The sequence below is a fragment of the Cherax quadricarinatus genome, chromosome 9, assembly GCF_038502225.1.
Source record: "Cherax quadricarinatus isolate ZL_2023a chromosome 9, ASM3850222v1, whole genome shotgun sequence".
NCBI classification, from domain to species: domain Eukaryota; kingdom Metazoa; phylum Arthropoda; class Malacostraca; order Decapoda; family Parastacidae; genus Cherax; species Cherax quadricarinatus.
Genome location: NC_091300.1, coordinates 36114450 through 36133256, shown reverse-complemented (window position 1 = coordinate 36133256; position 18807 = coordinate 36114450). Strand labels below are relative to the sequence as shown.

Below are 18807 nucleotides of genomic sequence, written 5' to 3'. Positions count from 1 at the left end.
TCTTCATCTCTATAGTAATTCTCACCCTTATTGCTGTAGGGTTGGCACTAGAAGCTTTCTTGGGGCCCATGGTCACTTATTTTGCAGATAAAATCACCAAAAACACTGTAATAATACGAAATGTTCCGATTGTATGCTTGGATGTTGCCGCGGAGGCTGGCTGGTAAACAATGCCACCGGCGGCACATGTGAGGCTGGCTAAGGGCGCACATTGGACGCGTCTCGGACGAAGAGCGGTGAGCAGGTTTTTGAGCGGTATGCGAGGCAAAATTTTTGCGATAAAAGCGAGCGGTATGCAGATTGAACGTTATGTGATGCCGACGGTATGCAGGGGTCCACTGTACTTTCAAATGTTGAAAAAACGTATATATACGTTTGGACCGTTTATGGGTTAATCTGTTCCATGACCTTGCTCGCAACTGGATTTGCTCGTTTGCAGAGTCAATTTTCCTCATTTAAATTAATTGAAATGCAATTAATTCATTCCAGTGGAATTCTGTATTTCAATAATTTCACCAATATCAGCTCTGCGGCTTATTTATCTATCTCACTTCATCTAATATGACATAATAAACAATATAAATAACATACAAACCTGATATATACTCTAAAATGAATAAAATATATCATTCATATGGTGGTATGGGCGGTGTCGGCGGTGGACGAGTTTGTCTGGAGACCGGGCAAAATACTTCATGAATAATTTCGCTAATATCATCTATACGGCTTATTTATATATTACATTTCATCTAATATGACATAACAAACAATATAAATAACATAGAAACATGATATATACTCTAGAATGAATAAAATATGTCATTTATGTAGTGGTGTCGGCGGTGGACGAGAGTTTGTCTGGAGACCGGGCAAAATACTTCATGAATAATTTCACTAATATCATCTATACGGCTTATTTATATATTACAGTTCATCTAATATGACAACAAACAATAAAAATAATATAGAAACATGATATACAGTATAGTCTAGAATGAATAAAATATGTCATTATGTAACAGGTGGAGGCGGCCACAACTGCTCCCTCTTTGTTGTTCGAAACACTGCCATCTAGTGATGGCCTTTTGAAGCCATCTATTATAATTGTTATATGTAGTACATTATTATTTATATATGTATTATTATTATACATATTATATTTCTTTCAACACACCGGCCATATCCCACCGAGGTGGGGTGGCCCAAAAGGAAAAACGAAAGTTTCTCCTTTTACGTTTAGTAATATATACAGGAGAAGGGGTTACTAGCCCCTTGCTCCCGGCATTTTAGTCGCCTCTTACAACACGCATGGCTTACGGAGCAAGAATTCTGTTCCACTTCCCCATGGAAGTAAGAGGAAATAAACAAGAACAAGAACTAGTAAGAAAATAGAAGAAAACCCAGTGGGGTGTGTATATATATGCTTGTACATGTATGTGTAGTGTGACCTAAGTGTAAGTAGAAGTAGCAAGAGGTACCTGAAACCTTGCATGTTTATGAGACAGAAAAATGGACACCAGCAATCCTACCATCATGTAAAACAATTACAGGCTTTCGTTTTACACTCACTTGGCAGGACGGTAGTACCTCCCTGGGCGGTTGCTGTCTACCAACCTACTGCCTAGGACATAATAATAATAATAATAATAATAATATTATTATTATTATTATTATTATTATTATTATTATTATTATTATTATTATTATTATTGTATTATATTATTATACTATTATTATTATGTTTTTTTTTTTTTTTTTTTTTTTTTTTTGTTGTTGTTTTTTTTTTTCCAACAAGTCGGCCGTCTCCCACCGAGGCAGGGTGACCCCAAAAAAGAAAGAAAATCCCCAAAAAGAAAATACTTTCATCATCATTCAACACTTTCACCACACTCGCACGTTATCACTGTTTTTGCAGAGGTGCTCAGAATACAATAGTTTAGAAGCATACACATATAAAGATACACAACATATCCCTCCAAACTGCCAATATCCCAAACCCCTCCTTTAAAGTGCAGGCATTGTACTTCCCATTTCCAGGACTCAAGTCCGACTATATGAAAATAACCGGTTTCCCTGAATCACTTCACTAAATATTACCCTGCTCACACTCCAACAGATCGTCAGGTCCCAAGTACCATTCGTCTCCATTCACTCCTATCTAACACACTCACACACGCTTGCTGGAAGTCCAAGCCCCTTGCCCAAAAAACCTCCTTTACCCCCTCTCTCCAACCCTTTCGAGGACGACCCCTACCCCGCCTTCCTTCCCCTATAGATTTATATGCTTTCCATGTCATTCTACTTTGATCCATTCTCTCTAAATGACCAAACCACCTCAACAACCCCTCTTCTGCCCTCTGACTAATACTTTTATTAACTCCACACCTTTTCCTAATTTCCACACTCCGAATTTTCTGCATAATATTTACACCACACATTGCCCTTAAACAGGACATCTCTACTGCCTCCAACCGTCTCCTCGCTGCTGCATTTACCACCCAAGCTTCACACCCATATAAGAGTGTTGGTACTACTATACTTTCATACATTCCCTTCTTTGCCTCCATAGATAACGTTTTTTGACTCCACATATACCTCAATGCACCACTCACCTTTTTTCCCTCATCAATTCTATGATTAACCTCATCCTTCATAAATCCATCCGCCGACACGTCAACTCCCAAGTATCTGAAAACATTCACTTCTTCCATACTCCTCCTCCCCAATTTGATATCCAATTTTTCTTTATCTAAATCATTTGACACCCTCATCACCTTACTCTTTTCTATGTTCACTTTCAACTTTCTACCTTTACACACATTCCCAAACTCATCCACTAACCTTTGCAATTTTTCTTTAGAATCTCCCATAAGCACAGTATCATTAGCAAAAAGTAACTGTGTCAATTCCCATTTTGAATTTGATTCCCCAAAATTTAATCCCACCCCTCTCCCGAACACCCAAGCATTTACTTCCTTTACAACCCCATCTATAAATATATTAAACAACCATGGTGACATTACACATCCCTGTCTAAGACCTACTTTTACCGGGAAGTAGTCTCCCTCTCTTCTACACACCCTAACCTGAGCCTCACTATCCTCATAAAAACTCTTTACAGGATTTAATAACTTACCACCTATTCCATATACTTGCAACATCTGCCACATTGCTCCTCTATCCACTCTATCATATGTCTTTTCTAAATCCATAAATGCAATAAAAACTTCCCTACCTTTATCTAAATACTGTTCACATATACATGCTTCAATGTAAACACTACCGACTCTGAAACCTCCTTGCTCATCAACAATCCTACATTCTGTCTTACCTCTAATTCTTTCAATTATAACCCTACCGTACACTTTTCCTGGTATACTCAGTAAACTTATTCCTCTATAATTTTTACAGTCTCTTTTGTCCCCTTTCCCTTTATATAAAGGGACTATATATGCTCTCCGCCAATCCCTAGGTACCTTCCCCACTTTCATACATTTATTAAACAAAAGTACCAACCACTCCAACACTATATCCCCCCCTGCTTTTAACATTTCTGTCATGATCCCATCAGTTCCAGCTGATTTACCCCCTTTCATTTTACGTAATGCCTCACGTACCTCCCCCACACTTACATTCTGCTCTTCTTCACTCCTAAAAGATGGTATACCTCCCTGACCAGTGCATGAAATTACTGCCTCTGTTTCTTCCTTAACATTTAAAAGTTCCTCAAAATATTCTCGCCATCTACCTAATACCTCCATCTCCCCATCTACTAACTCCCCTACTCTGTTTTTAACTGGCAAATCAATACTTTCCCTAGGCTTTCTTAACTTGTTTAACTCACTCCAAAATTTTTTCTTATTTTCATTAAAATTTCTTGACAGTGTCTCTCCCATTCTATCATCTGCTCTCCTTTTGCACTCTCCCACCACTCTCTTTACCTTTCTTTTACTCTCCATATACTCTGCTCTTCTTATAACACTTCTGCTTTGTAAAAACCTCTCATAAGCTACCTTTTTCTCTTTTATCACACCCTTTACTTCATCATTCCGCCAATCACTCCTCTTTCCTCCTGCCCCCACCCTCCTATAACCACAAACTTCTGCCCCACATTCTAATACTGCATTTTTAAAACTATTCCAACCCTCTTCAACCCCCCCCCCCCCCACTACTCATCTTTGCACTAGCCCACCTTTCTGCCAATAGTCGCTTATATCTCACCCGAACTTCCTCCTCCCTTAGTTTATACACTTTCACCTCCCTCTTACTTGTTGTTGCCACCTTCCTCTTTTCCCATCTACCTCTTACTCTAACTGTAGCTACAACTAAATAATGATCCGATATATCAGTTGCCCCTCTATAAACATGTACATCCTGGAGCCTACCCATCAATCTTTTATCCACCAATACATAATCTAATAAACTACTTTCATTACGTGCTACATCATACCTTGTATATTTATTTATCCTCTTTTTCATAAAATATGCATTACTTATTACCAAATCTCTTTCTACACATAGCTCAATTAAAGGCTCCCCATTTACATTTACCACTGGCACCCCAAATTTACCTACTACTCCCTCCATAACATTTTTACCCACTTTAGCATTGAAATCCCCAACCACCATTACTCTCACACTTGATTCAAAACTCCCCACGCATTCACTCAACATTTCCCAAAATCTCTCTCTCTCTCCTATTATATGTATATGTATATCTATTATATGTATATTATTATTATACATATTATTATATATTTATTATTATTATATAAATAATTTGTAATTTTTATTCACAAAAAATATAAGATTTACTGTTATTCCTTATTGCAATAACTGTATAAATAATGTCAACCCATTCACGACTGCATATTGGAATGGACAATGACGTCATTTGTTTACTCTGAAACAGCCAAGCAATTGACCATTTGTCCTAGGTTGAGCTCAATTTCAAGGCACTTTTTGTCGTGAAAGCAATCAAAATCATATCTATTTCTGTAATATATCTTCCATTCTATCAAATGAGACCAAACAAATGAGAATACAACCATAAAAACCATTCAAAATTACCGCTAAGGTGTGGCTAATTGCTGAAAAGTGAACTCCATTATTTATGCTTAGATTTCTTTCATTTTTGGTGTACATTAAAAAGCATCTTTCCATCATACATTGCCCAAGTTTCAATAAGATAGTTCAACAAACAAATGAGATACAATTCCCGAGATCAAGAGCAAGAGCCCCTCACCAGTGTCAAGGAACCTGCCTTGAGATCTGCTCACTTGTGGAAATTTTGCTCGCGTATGGAAGCAAAAAATCGACCCATCGACTGCTCGTATTTGGAAAAACTCACACGTCGACATGCTCGCAAGTAGAGGTTCCACTGTATATGTATACAAGAGAAGGGGTTACTAACCCCTTGCTCCTGGCATTTTAGTCGCCTCTTACGACACGCATGGCTTACAGAGGAAGAATTCTGTTCCACTTCCCCATGGAGAGGTGCCATTACTAGTTGTAGATTATTATTATTACAATCAAGGGGGAAGCGCTAAACCCGGAGGATTATACAGCTACTAGTTGTAGAAATTTTCCTCTTATTATTATTTTTTTTTTATTATCACACTGGCCGATTCCCACCAAGGCAGGGTGGCCCGAAAAAGAAAAACTTCACCATCATTCACTCCATCACTGTCTTGCCAGAAGGGTGCTTTACACTACAGTTTTTAAACTGCAACATTAACACCCCTCCTTCAGAGTGCAGGCACTGTATGTACTTCCCATCTCCAGGACTCAAGTCCGGCCTGCCGGTTTCCCTGAACCCCTTCATAAATGTTACTTTGCTCACACTCCAACAGCACGTCAAGTATTAAAAACCATTTGTCTCCATTCACTCCTATCAAACACGCTCACACATGCCTGCTGGAAGTCCAAGCCCCTCGCACACAAAACCTCCTTTACCCCCTCCCTCCAACCTTTCCTAGGCCAACCCCTACCCCGCCTTCCTTCCACTACAGACTGATACACTCTTGAAGTCATTCTGTTTCGCTCCATTCTCTCTACATGTCCGAACCACCTCAACAACCCTTCCTCAGCCCTCTGGACAACAGTTTTGGTAATCCCGCACCTCCTCCTAACTTCCAAACTACAAATTCTCTGCATTATATTCACACCACACATTGCCCTCAGACATGACATCTCCACTGCCTCCAGCCTTCTCCTCGCTGCAACATTCATCACCCATGCTTCACACCCATATAAGAGCGTTGGTAAAACTATACTCTCATACATTCCCCTCTTTGCCTCCAAGGACAAAGTTCTTTGTCTCCACAGACTCCTAAGTGCACCACTCACCCTTTTCCCCTCATCAATTCTATGATTCACCTCATCTTTCATAGACCCATCCGCTGACACGTCCATTCCCAAATATCTGAATACATTCACCTCCTCCATACTCTCTCCCTCCAATCTGATATCCAATCTTTCATCACCTAATCTTTTTGTTATCCTCATAACCTTACTCTTTCCTGTATTCACTTTTAATTTTCTTCTTTTGCACACCCTACCAAATTCATCCACCAATCTCTGCAACTTCTCTTCAGAATCTCCCAAGAGCACAGTGTCATCAGCAAAGAGCAACTGTGACAACTCCCACTTTGTGTGTGATTCTTTATCTTTTAACTCCACGCCTCTTGCCAAGACCCTCGCATTTACTTCTCTTACAACCCCATCTATAAATATATTAAACAACCACGGTGACATCACACATCCTTGTCTAAGGCCTACTTTTACTGGGAAATAATTTCCCTCTTTCCTACATACTCTAACTTGAGCCTCACTATCCTCGTAAAAACTCTTCACTGCTTTCAGTAACCTACCTCCTACACCATACACCTGCAACATCAGCCACATTGCCCCCCTATCCACCCTGTTATACGCCTTTTCCAAATGCATAAATGCCACAAAGACCTCTTTAGCCTTATCTAAATACTGTTCACTTATATGTTTCACTGTAAACACCTGGTCCACACACCCCCTACCTTTCCTAAAGCCTCCTTGTTCATCTGCTATCCTATTCTCCATCTTACTCTTAATTCTTTCAATAATAACTCTACCATACACTTTACCAAGTATACTCAACAGACTTATCCCCCTATAATTTTTGCACTCCCTTTTATCCCCTTTGCCTTTATACAAAGGAACTATGCATGCTCTCTGCTAATCCCTAGGTACCTTACCCTCTTCCATACATTTATTAAATAATTGCACCAACCACTCCAAAACTATATCCCCACCTGCTTTTAACATTTCTATCTTTATCCCATCAATCCCAGCTGCCTTACCCCCTTTCATTTTACCTACTGCCTCACGAACTTCCCCCACACTCACAACTGGCTCTTCCTCACTCCTACAAGATGTTATTCCTCCATGCCCTATACACGAAATCACAGCTTCCCTATCTTCATCAACATTTAACAATTCCTCAAACTATTCCCTCCATCTTCCCAATACCTCTAACTCTCCATTTAATAACTCTCCTCTCCTATTTTTAACTGACAAATCCATTTGTTCTCTAGGCTTTCTTAACTTGTTAATCTCACTCCAAAACTTTTTCTTATTTTCAACAAAATTTGTTGATAACATCTCACCCACTCTCTCATTTGCTCTCTTTTTACATTGCTTCACCACTCTCTTAACCTCTCTCTTTTTCTCCATATACTCTTCCCTCCTTGCATCACTTCTACTTTGTAAAAACTTCTCATATGCTAACTTTTTCTCCCTTACTACTCTCTTTACATCATCGTTCCACCAATCGCTCCTCTTCCCTCCCGCACCCACTTTCCTGTAACCACAAACTTCTGCTGAACACTCTAACACTACATTTTTAAACCTACCCCATACCTCTTCGACCCCATTGCCTATGCTCTCATTAGCCCATCTATCCTCCAATAGCTGTTTATATCTTACCCTAACTGCCTCCTCTTTTAGTTTATAAACCTTCACCTCTCTCTTCCCTGATGCTTCTATTCTCCTTGTATCCCATCTACCTTTTACTCTCAGTGTAGCTACAACTAGAAAGTGATCTGATATGTCTGTGGCCCCTCTATAAACATGTACATCCTGAAGTCTGCTCAACAGTCTTTTATCTACCAATACATAATCCAACAAACTACTGTCATTTCGCCCTACATCATATCTTGTATACTTATTTATCCTCTTTTTCTTAAAATATGTATTACCTATAACTAAACCCCTTTCTATACAAAGTTCAATCAAAGGGCTCCCATTATCATTTACACCTGGTACCCCAAACTTACCTACCACACCCTCTCTAAAAGTTTCTCCTACTTTAGCATTCAGGTCCCCTACCACAATTACTCTCTCACTTGGTTCAAAGGCTCCTATACATTCACTTAACATCTCCCAAAATCTCTCTCTCTCCTCTGCATTCCTCTCTTCTCCAGGTGCATACACGCTTATTATGACCCACTTCTCGCATCCAACCTTTACTTTAATCCACATAATTCTTGAATTTACACATTCATATTCTCTTTTCTCCTTCCATAACTGATCATTCAACATTACTGCTACCCCTTCCTTTGCTCTAACTCTCTCAGATACTCCAGATTTAATCCCATTTATTTCCCCCCACCAAAACTCCCCTACCCCCTTCAGCTTTGTTTCGCTTAGGGCCAGGACATCCAACTTCTTTTCATTCATAACATCAGCAATCATCTGTTTCTTGTCATCCGCACTACATCCACGCACATTCAAGCATCCTAGTTTTATAAAGTTTTTCTTCTTCTCTTTTTTAGTAAATGTCTACAGGAGAAGGGGTTACTAGCCCATTGCTCCCAGCATTTTAGTCACCTCATACGACACGCATGGCTTACGGAGGAAAGATTCTTTTCCACTTCCCCATGGACAATAGAAGAAATAAAGAAGAACAAGAGCTATTTAGAAAAAGGAGAAAAACCTAGATTTGTATATATATATATATATGCATGTGCGTGTCTGTGAAGTGTGACCTAAGTGTAAGTAGGAGCAGCAAGAGATCCCTGTTATCTAGTGTGTTTATGAGACAGAAAAAGAAACCAGCAATCCTACCATCATGCAAAACAGTTACAGGTTTCTGTTTCACAGTCATCTGGCAGGATGGTAGTACTTCCCTGGGTGGTTGCTGTCTACCAACCTACTACCTCTTATTACCCATAAAATTATTGAAAAATCATAAATCTTTCATAAGATACATCGCAAAATAGAGCATAAGGCATACTGACTGGATGCTGCTGCATTCATTTGTTTGCATTTTGTTTAGAGCAATTTTAGATGTGTTAATAAGTTAATGAGCCAAGCAGAGGTTATGTACTTCATTTTTATTATACACATTGAGAAATGCTGTACCAATAGGGGTTCCAGGCACTTGGAGAATGGGAAGCAGTGAAGTTTGATTCAAATAGGGGTAGTTCCAGGTCCTTGGATCAATAGCTCTTTAACTGTGTGAAAGCATTCCCTTGGAAAAGTCGGTGTAAATGAAATTTCATAATGCAAATTTTTGTATAGTGAGGATTGACTAGGTAAGTCTAGCTGAAAAATTTTCAGTGTTTAATTATAGTATTAACATGATTTAACAGAGAATGTGTGGGAAGCTGTCCCGAGGGAACCTATGGTTCAGAGGAGCGGGACTGCTTGAGCTGCCATGCATCGTGTGCAATGTGCAGTGGCCCAGCACAGAATCAGTGCTTGGCTTGCCGTATTGGCTTCCTTTATGTTCTTCATCTTGGTCTTTGTGCTGAGAACTGTCCTCAGGGATACTATGCAGGTGATACCCTTTTTTATAATAATTTTTTAAGACATTTGGGCTGTTTTAGCTATCAGTTTATGATGGTAGATTGCATTAGTTACTACAAGTATTACAGTAATTTCTTAAACCTGAATATAGTAAGCCTGTAATATAAATGTGCATTTTAAAGAAATAAATATCATTGTTGCTATTTGATATTTAATTTTTCAGATTAATATAAATCTTTATTTTTTCATTTTGTAGCAAATGGCTCTTGTCTGCGCTGTGGTGGCCACTGCTCCAAGTGTATTAACCCTGACCATTGCACTAGTTGTGATCATCATCTTTTACTTTCCAATGGTTCTTGTCTCACCAATTGTCCTGAAGGTTTTTATGAGACAGAAGACAATAAGTAAGTCTTTGCAAAGTTTTACAAATACTACTTGGTATTACTATATAATTTAATTACTGTAGTAAATGAAAATCTTGAATTCAAAAAAAATTCTAAAGGTTTACGACTACAAGATGATTCAACAGAGATATCCCAGTTTTTTTTTTATTTATTTTACCCTGTTTTTAGGTAATGAATGTATATTACTATATATTTTTAAGTTCCATGTGTCTATCAATTTCAGTGCCTTTCTCAAAATCATGGTCTTAATTTCCTCCAGTGTTAGATTGAAAGTTGTCACACCAGTATACAATTGTGTCTTGCCAGGACCAAGAACTTATTGGTTAAGTAAAGAAAAAACAATAGGGCAGTGACAGTAACTCTGTAGAGCATAATTTATTTCCCACAACCTTATTCGGTTTGGAATCTTCCCTTTAGAAGAGGGCTATGGCTGTCAGTTGTTAATAAAATAACATTAAAAATCACTGAACTATTGCACATGAACCTTAGTGGCTACTAGTAGTCTTAATACTGCAATGTCTTCTGCCATCTAATAAATATGAGACAGGCTTAAATCTGTTACCAACCCAGAGATTAAACTGACCCATATCGACTGTAAAATCCTATTAACAGTCTTGTACTGAATGAACAGGAGGAAGAAGAAAAAGAGAGCAACTTATCAGGCTGATGACTTGTTTATGAATGGTAACCTCCAGATATTTGCATCAGAAGCATGATTGAAAATCTCATTCTGATGTGAAAAGGAATTTTTGATAAATGCCATTCTTAACCCTCTCACTGTCGATGTCGTATTAGTACAGCTTACAAGGCAGTGTTGGTGGCGTATTAATACCCCAAAGTTCTAGCGGCTTCAGATCTGGTGGGAGAAAGCTGGTAGACCTACATGTGAGAGAATGGGTCTGCATGGTCAGCATGCACAGTATAAAAAAAAATCTGCAGTACGCAGTGCATAATGTTTTTGGTTTAAAATGCAGACTTTGAGGTGTATTTTCATAAAGTATTTATGGTTGTATTCTCGTTTTCTTGGATTCATTTGATAGAATAGAAGATATATTACAGAAATAGAGATGATTTTGGTTGGTTTCATGATGAAAAGTACCTTGAAATTGAGCTCAAAGTAGCAGAAATGTTCGATATGTGGCGATGTTCAGGAGTAAACAGATGATGTCACCATCCAGTGTGTCCAACTGGCCAGTCTGTTATGCAGTCATGAATGAGTTGACATTATTTATACTATTATTACAATAAAGCAGTAGTCTGTATAATAGTAAATCTTCTATTTTTTGTGTGAATAAAAATTCAAAATGGAAAGCAAGAGTAATATAAGAGGGGCCTGGAGATGTAACTAATGAACAGAGAAAATGTTATTTTAGTGCCAGGAATATCTGCATAGTTTATTCTGGACCCTATTTTGAAATTGGCATCTTTTGAAATTTGTGTGAAATTGGTGAAATTGCCAATTTCTGACCACTTTATTGAGTAGTTCAAATCAGTAAATGGGCAGTTTCTTGTACTTAATCGATAGAACAAATGGAGTTCTAGCGAAATAGCTGTGAGTTTAGTCAACTGAAATAATGGAATTGGCCGAAAGTAGGGCTGAAAGTGGGCAAAATCACTGATGCGTATATATCGCTGAGACAACTAACTTCTCAAGAGCATAATTCCGTAAGTTTTCCATCACATTTTGTACGTTTGGTGTCATTGCAGTCGGGAAAAGATTCTGTCATTTCATAAGAAAATTTTTTTTTTTTTTTAAATTCTTTGACATTGAGAGCAAGTTTCTGAGCAGGGGTCTCGACAGTGAAAGGGTTAAGTGAATCATCAAATCCTAAACACAGTTTCTCATCCTTCAGAACATTGTAATTTAGTGTGTAAAGTTTAGTAGTATTTTTATTCTTCAACGTACCGGACGTATCCCACCGAGGCAGGGTGGCCCAAAAGGAAAAACAAAAGTTCATCCTTTTAAATTTAGTAATATATACAGAAGAAGGGGTTACTAGCCCCTTGCTCCCGGCATTTTAGTTGCCTCTTACGACATGCATGGCTTAAGAACATAAGAATATAAGAACAAAGGAACACTGCAGCAGGCCTACTGGCCCATGCGAGGCAGGTCCAAGTCTCTTACAGGCTTAAGCCAATGCCCCAACCTAGTCAGGTGAGGTCACATTCACTTAAGGAAGGAGCACGGCATCTTACCTAGTAGCACAAACTATTAGGTCCAACTCACACCCACCCGCACCCACTCATGCATTTACCTAACGTATCTTTAAAACTACACAACGTTTTAGCCTCTATAACTGTACTCTGTACTTATGGAGGAAGAATAATGTTCCACTTTCCCATGGATAGTATTTTTATTTTAATGTAATATTTTTGTAAAACTTACATGACAAGAGATACATTAATTATACAGTTATTGAGAATTTATTATTAATTTTTTTACTAATAAATTCTCAATACCTCTATAATTAATATATCTCTTGTTATGCAAGTTTTACAAATTTTTGTTTTGTTTGTTTTTTCAACAAGTTGGCCATCTCCCGCTGAACACTAATCACTGTCTTTGCAGAGGCTCTCAGATATGACAGTTTAGAAACATATACATGTAAAATATTCTTCCAAACTGCCAATATCCCAAACCCCTCCTTTAAAGTGCAGGCATTGTACTTCCCATTTCCAGTACTCAAGTCCAGCTAAATCACCAGTTTTCCTGAATCCCTTTGCTAAATATTACCCTGCTTATACTCCAACAACTCATCAGGTCCCAAAAACCATTCGTCTCCATTCGCTCCTATCTAACACGCTCACATACACTTGCTGGAAGTCCAACCCCCTTGCCCACAAAATCTCCTTTACCCCCTCCCACCAACCTTTTCGAGGATGACCCCTACCCCCCATTCTTTCCCCTACAGATTTATATCCTCTCCAAGTCATTCTACTTTGATCCATTCTTTCTAAATGACCAAACCACTTCAATAACCCCTCTTCAGCCCTCTGACTAATACAGTGGACCCCCGGTTAACGATATTTTTTCACTCCAGAAGTATGTTCAGGTGCCAGTACTGACCGAATTTGTTCCCATAAGAAATATTGTGAAGTAGATTAGTCCATTTCAGACCCCCAAACATACACGTACAAACGCACTTACATAAATACACTTACATAATTGGTCACATTCGGAGGTAATCGTTATGCGGGGGTCCACTGTACTTTTATTAACTCCGCACCTTCTCCTAATTTCCACACTCCGAATTCTCTGCATAATATTTACACCACACGTTGCCCTTAGACAGGACATCTCCACTGCTTCCAGCTTCCTCCTCACTGCAGCATTTACAACCCAAGCTTCACACCCATGTAAGAGTGTTGGTACCACTATACTCTCGTACATTCCCTCTTTGCTTCCATGGATAATGTTTTTTGTCTCCACACAACTCACCTTTTATCTTCATTTATTCTATGATTAACCTCATCCTTCATTAACCTATCCGCTGACATATCAACTCCCAAATGTCTGAAAGCATTCACTTCTTCCATACTCTTTCTCTCCAATGTGATATCCAGTTTTTCTTCATCTAAATTGTTTGATACCCTCACCCCCTTACTATTATCTGTGTTCCCTCTCAACTTTCTACCTTCACACACACTCCCAAACTGGTCCATTAACCTTTGCAACTTTTCTTTAGAATCTCCCATAAGCACAGCATCATCAGCAAAAAATAATTGTGTCAACTCCCATTTTGTACTTGATTCCCCATAATTTATTCCCACCCCACTCCCCAACACTCTAGCATTTACTTCTTTTACAACCCCATCTATAAATACAGTGGACCCCCGGTTAACGATATTTTTTCGCTCCAGAAGTATGTTCAGGTGCCAGTACTGACCGAATTTGTTCCCATAAGGAATATTGTGAAGTAGATTAGTCCATTTCAGACCCCCAAACATACACGTACAAACGCACTTACATACACTTACATAATTGGTCGCATTCGGAGGTGATCGTTATGCGGGGGTCCACTGTATATTAAACAACCATGGTGGCATTACACATCCCTGTCTAAGACCTACTTTTACTGGGAAGTAGTCTCCCTCTCTCCTACACATCCTAACCTGTGCCTCACTATCCTCATAAAAACTCTTACTGCAATTAGTAACTTACTACCGATTCCATACACTTGTAACAGTTGCCACATTGCTTCCTTATCCACTCTGTAATATGCCTTTTCTAAATCCATAAATGCAGTGAAAACTTCCCTAACTTTATCTAAATACTGTTCACCTATATGCCTCAATGTAAACACTTGATCTACACATCCCCTACCCACTCTAAAGCCTCCTTGCTCATCTGCAATCCTATTCTGTCTTGCTTCTAATTCTTTCAGTAATAACCCTTCTGTACACTTTACCTGGTATACTCAGTAAACTTCTTCTTTCTTTCAACACACCGGCCGTATCCCACCGAGGCGGGGTGGCCCAAAAGGAAAAACGAAAGTTTCTCCTTTTACATTTAGTAATATATACAGGAGAAGGGGTTACTAGCCCCTTGCTCCTGGCATTTTAGTCGCCTCTTACAACACGCATGGCTTACGGAGGAAGAATTCTGTTCCACTTCCCCATGGAGGTAAGAGGAAATAAACAAGAACAAGAACTAGAAAGAAAATAGGAGAAAACCCAGAGGGGTGTGTGTATATATATGCTTGTACATGTATGTGTAGTGTGACCTAAGTGCAAGTAGAAGTAGCAAGACATACCTGAAATCTTGCATGTTTATGAGACAGACAAAAGACACCAGCAATCCTACCATCATGTAAAACAATTGCAGGTTTTCGTTGTGCACTCACTTGGCAGGACGGTAGTACCTCCCTGGGTGGTTGCTGTTTACCAACCTACTACCTAGGACTCAACATATTCCTCTATAATTTTTACAATCTCTTTTGTCCCCCTTCCCTTTATATAAAGGAACTATACACACTCTCTGCCAATCCCTAGGTACCTTTCCCTCTTTCATACATTTATTAAACAAAAATACCAACCACTCCAACACTATATCCTCCCTGCTTTTAACATTTCTGTTATGATCCCGTCAGTTCCAGCTGCTTTACCCCTTTTCATTCTACATAATGCCTCACACACCTCCCCTACACTCACATCCTGCTCTTCTTCACTCCTAAAAGATGTGATACCTCCCTTGCCAGTGCATGAAATTACTGCCTCCCTTTCCTCATCGACATTTAAAAGTTCCTCAAAATATTCCCACCATCTACCCAATACTTCCAGCTCCCTATCTACTAACTCCCCTACTCTGTTTTTAACTGACAAATCCATTCATTCCCTTGGCTTTCTCAACTTGTTTATCTCCAATTTTTTTTCTTATTTTCTGCAAAATTTCTTGACAGTGTCTCTCCTACTCTATCATCTGCTCTCCTTTTGCACTCTCTCACCACTTTCTTCACCTTTCTTTTACTCTCTATATACTCTACTCTTCTTGTAACACTTCTGTTTTGTAAAAACCTCTCATAAGCTACCTTTTTCTCTTTTATCATACCCTTTACTTCATCATTCCACTAGTCAGAGGAGTGTTTTACTAAAATATTACATGTAAATTTAATTCGTAATTTGACATACTCATTTAAGGTATTTTCAAAATAATTTTGTTATTCTGATTTGTAAACTTCATATGCACAGTATACAGCCTCTCCTCACTTAATGACGGAGTTATGTTCCCAAGACCACGTCGGTAAACGAATTCATCGCTAAGTGAGGAGTATACTAAAATGGTAGTTGGTTTGTGTCAACCATCTTTGATATTCTTTTAATGTCACCTTTGCACCATTTATAACATTTCTGGTATATTTTTAGATGTTTATACAGTAGTGTACTATAAATTGTAATAAACAGAATAGAAGAAATCAGCTCTAATATACTTTATTTAGGTATTCAATCTGGTCAGAGTGCCCATTGTAAGTTTGGGTCATCAGTAAACAAGTACATTGCCAAGTGAGGAGAGGCTGTACTAATAATTAGTCAGCATATTTGGAGGCGTGTCTGCATTCTGAAGGAGGGGTGTTAATGTTGCAGTTTTATAACTGTAGTGTAAAGCACCCCTCTGACAAGACAGTGATGGAGTGAATGATGATAAAAGTTTTTCTTTTTCGGGCCACCCTGCCTTGGTGGGAATCGGCCAATGTGTCAATAAAAAAAAAATATTTGGAGGCAGTGGAGAAGTCATGTCTAAGGGTAATGTGTGGTGAAAATGTTATACAGAGAATTCATAGTGTGGAAATTAGGAGGAGGTGTGGAGTTACTAAAAGTATTAGTCAGAGGGCTGAAGAGGGGCTGTTGAGATAGTTTGGTCATTTAGAGAGAATGGAAGGAAGTAGAATGACTTGGAGAGCATATAAATCTGTAGGAGAAGGAAGGCGGGGTAGGGTTCATCCCTGAAAAGGTTGGAGGGAGGGGGTAAACATGGTAGAAGTATGGATTACAGCAGTGAGAACAATGCAGCTCTGCTGTGAAAATAGTAGCCAACTGTGTCAGGTATCCTTTGCCAGAAAAGAACAGCTTAGTATCCTACTCAATCAAGGGATTTTGAGTCATTGGTGTATACAGCATTAGTATCTGTAAATGGAAATTATCAAAAGCATGCATGAGCCCAAAGCAGAGTATCAAGATTTTATGAAAGGAAGAGAGTAAATGCAGACTTAAATAAGAGTGACTTTTCAAGGTGGAAAGGAGAAGAAACATACAAGAAGATCAGGAAATGGTAGGCCAAAGAACTCTACAACAGTCTCAGCACTGTATGACCCTTGTGTGTTTAGCACTTAGTTATGATAATAATAATAATCTACAACAGTCAACAGACGTAAATTGAAAGGGATGCAATAAACTGTGATGATGAAATTGTTGGCTTTACTAGTACAGTATGGATAACATAGTCACTGAAAACTTTAATGCAGATATTATGAATTTTGTTCTTAAAATTTTCAAATCATCCAGTACTAACTCGCACTTATGCACACATGTGCATAATCCATGTTGGCCATAGCCTTTTTTGTGCCTTTATCCTCCTTATCACTGTTACTGTCATGTAGAAGAGGTTGGATTATTCAGAATTACAGTAGTACTGTAATTACAGGGATGGTATAGAAAAATAACTAATGTATCGGGCTCACTATATTGGTCATTTGTTTTGCCCAACCACATGGAACTTCAGTAAAAATAGATGAGTGTCACTCATACAAGTGTCATGAGTAAAAGTTTTTCCAGTTAACTGGAAATGGATATGATCAGTGAAACCTTTTTGTTAAACCTGTATTTTTGGTTATAACAGGTGTTAATAAGATGAGACTGTATCACCTATTTAAAAAACATTAGCACATAACCCATTATTCACCTTATTAGAAATCAATGGCACATGTTTCATTGAGTCATCCTTTATATTATGTTTAATGCTGTATCACAATACATTAGAATTTAGGCTGCAGTATAATTTTATTAATATCTGCTGTAATGTAAATAATAAATAGTAAGTGTACTGTAGTTATTATTAATGAAACAATGAACCTACAGGTGTGGTTCATGTTACCCACAGTGCAAGACTTGTGTAGGGGGCAGCAGTTCTGATTGTGCATTGTGCCGAGCTAATTCTTACCTGCACCGAGGAAAATGCGTATACCGCTGCCCTAAAGGTATGTAGAGTCTTCCAAAAGATCTTGAGATGATAATATTCATAATTATTTCATTCTCTTAGTACTATCAGTACTTGGGTGAATTATACAAGTTTTTTAAATAAAGAAGCTGCTTAGTTGCCAGCATTCTAAACAGGATGGCCCACACAGTTGTAACTAAGTGACTAAGAGGCTTTCAGATGTTGAATTGCTCTAGAAGAAAGAATGAAAACACATGTGAATGAATTATCTCTGTTTGATTTACAGTAGACCCTTATATTACACTGTAGTTAGGTTCCTAAAAATGCCATGTTAGATAAATCCGTGTTATATAAACTGAAGAACTTAAGGGAAAAATAGGGTTATGTTCCTATGCCCCCCCCCCAAAAAAAAAGCCAAACAAATTGATTTTTAGATATCCAGATCATACAAAAATAAAAATGATAATGTTGTTTTTGTGGCTTAAGACTACAAATGCAACAGAAATAACATTATTTACCTTAAATTGTGGTTGCTGGTGTATGCCAGCGATTGTGAAGAGAGTGGAGATGCATGGTGTGGCCCTACTGGGCTGAGGTGGGTGATTGTTGGCTGTTGGCAGAAGTGGATGGTTGAGGTTCTGGTGTTAAAGTCGATGGTTGTATTGGAGTGTACATAAATTCTGTAATGCATTTCTGGCTTCTTTTACCTTGTAGTTCATTATGCAACTGACAGTAAGGCATCATCAGCTGCTCTAGACCCCCATTTCAAAGCACTGCTTCTAGATTTGTCAGTGTCCTCTTCAGTGAAAAAGTCTGCTAGTTTAGCAGCAACATGGAACTGCTCACGTAATTGCTGCAATGTTAACTGTTTTTCTTCAGGGTCTTCTTCATCTTCTCTGGCTCCCATGTATCTGTGCATTGAGCTCTGGCAACATTTCCTCTGGACTCCTGTCGTCGTTATCGTCG

The 18807-nt window shown here is 38.5% G+C and overlaps 1 protein-coding gene across 2 annotated transcripts in view; it reads left to right on the top strand.

Annotated features, from left to right (window-relative positions):
• The window catches only part of Fur2 (furin-like protease 2), a 1176928-nt gene that overhangs the window by 1092966 nt on the left and 65155 nt on the right, over positions 1-18807 (top strand). For both annotated transcript variants that reach the window (XM_070083390.1, XM_070083389.1), the window contains exons 15-17: positions 9630-9817; positions 10043-10190; positions 17763-17881. In XM_070083390.1, the coding sequence (XP_069939491.1) occupies positions 9630-9817; positions 10043-10190; positions 17763-17881 (455 nt within the window). The remainder of the gene's footprint in view (positions 1-9629; positions 9818-10042; positions 10191-17762; positions 17882-18807) is intronic.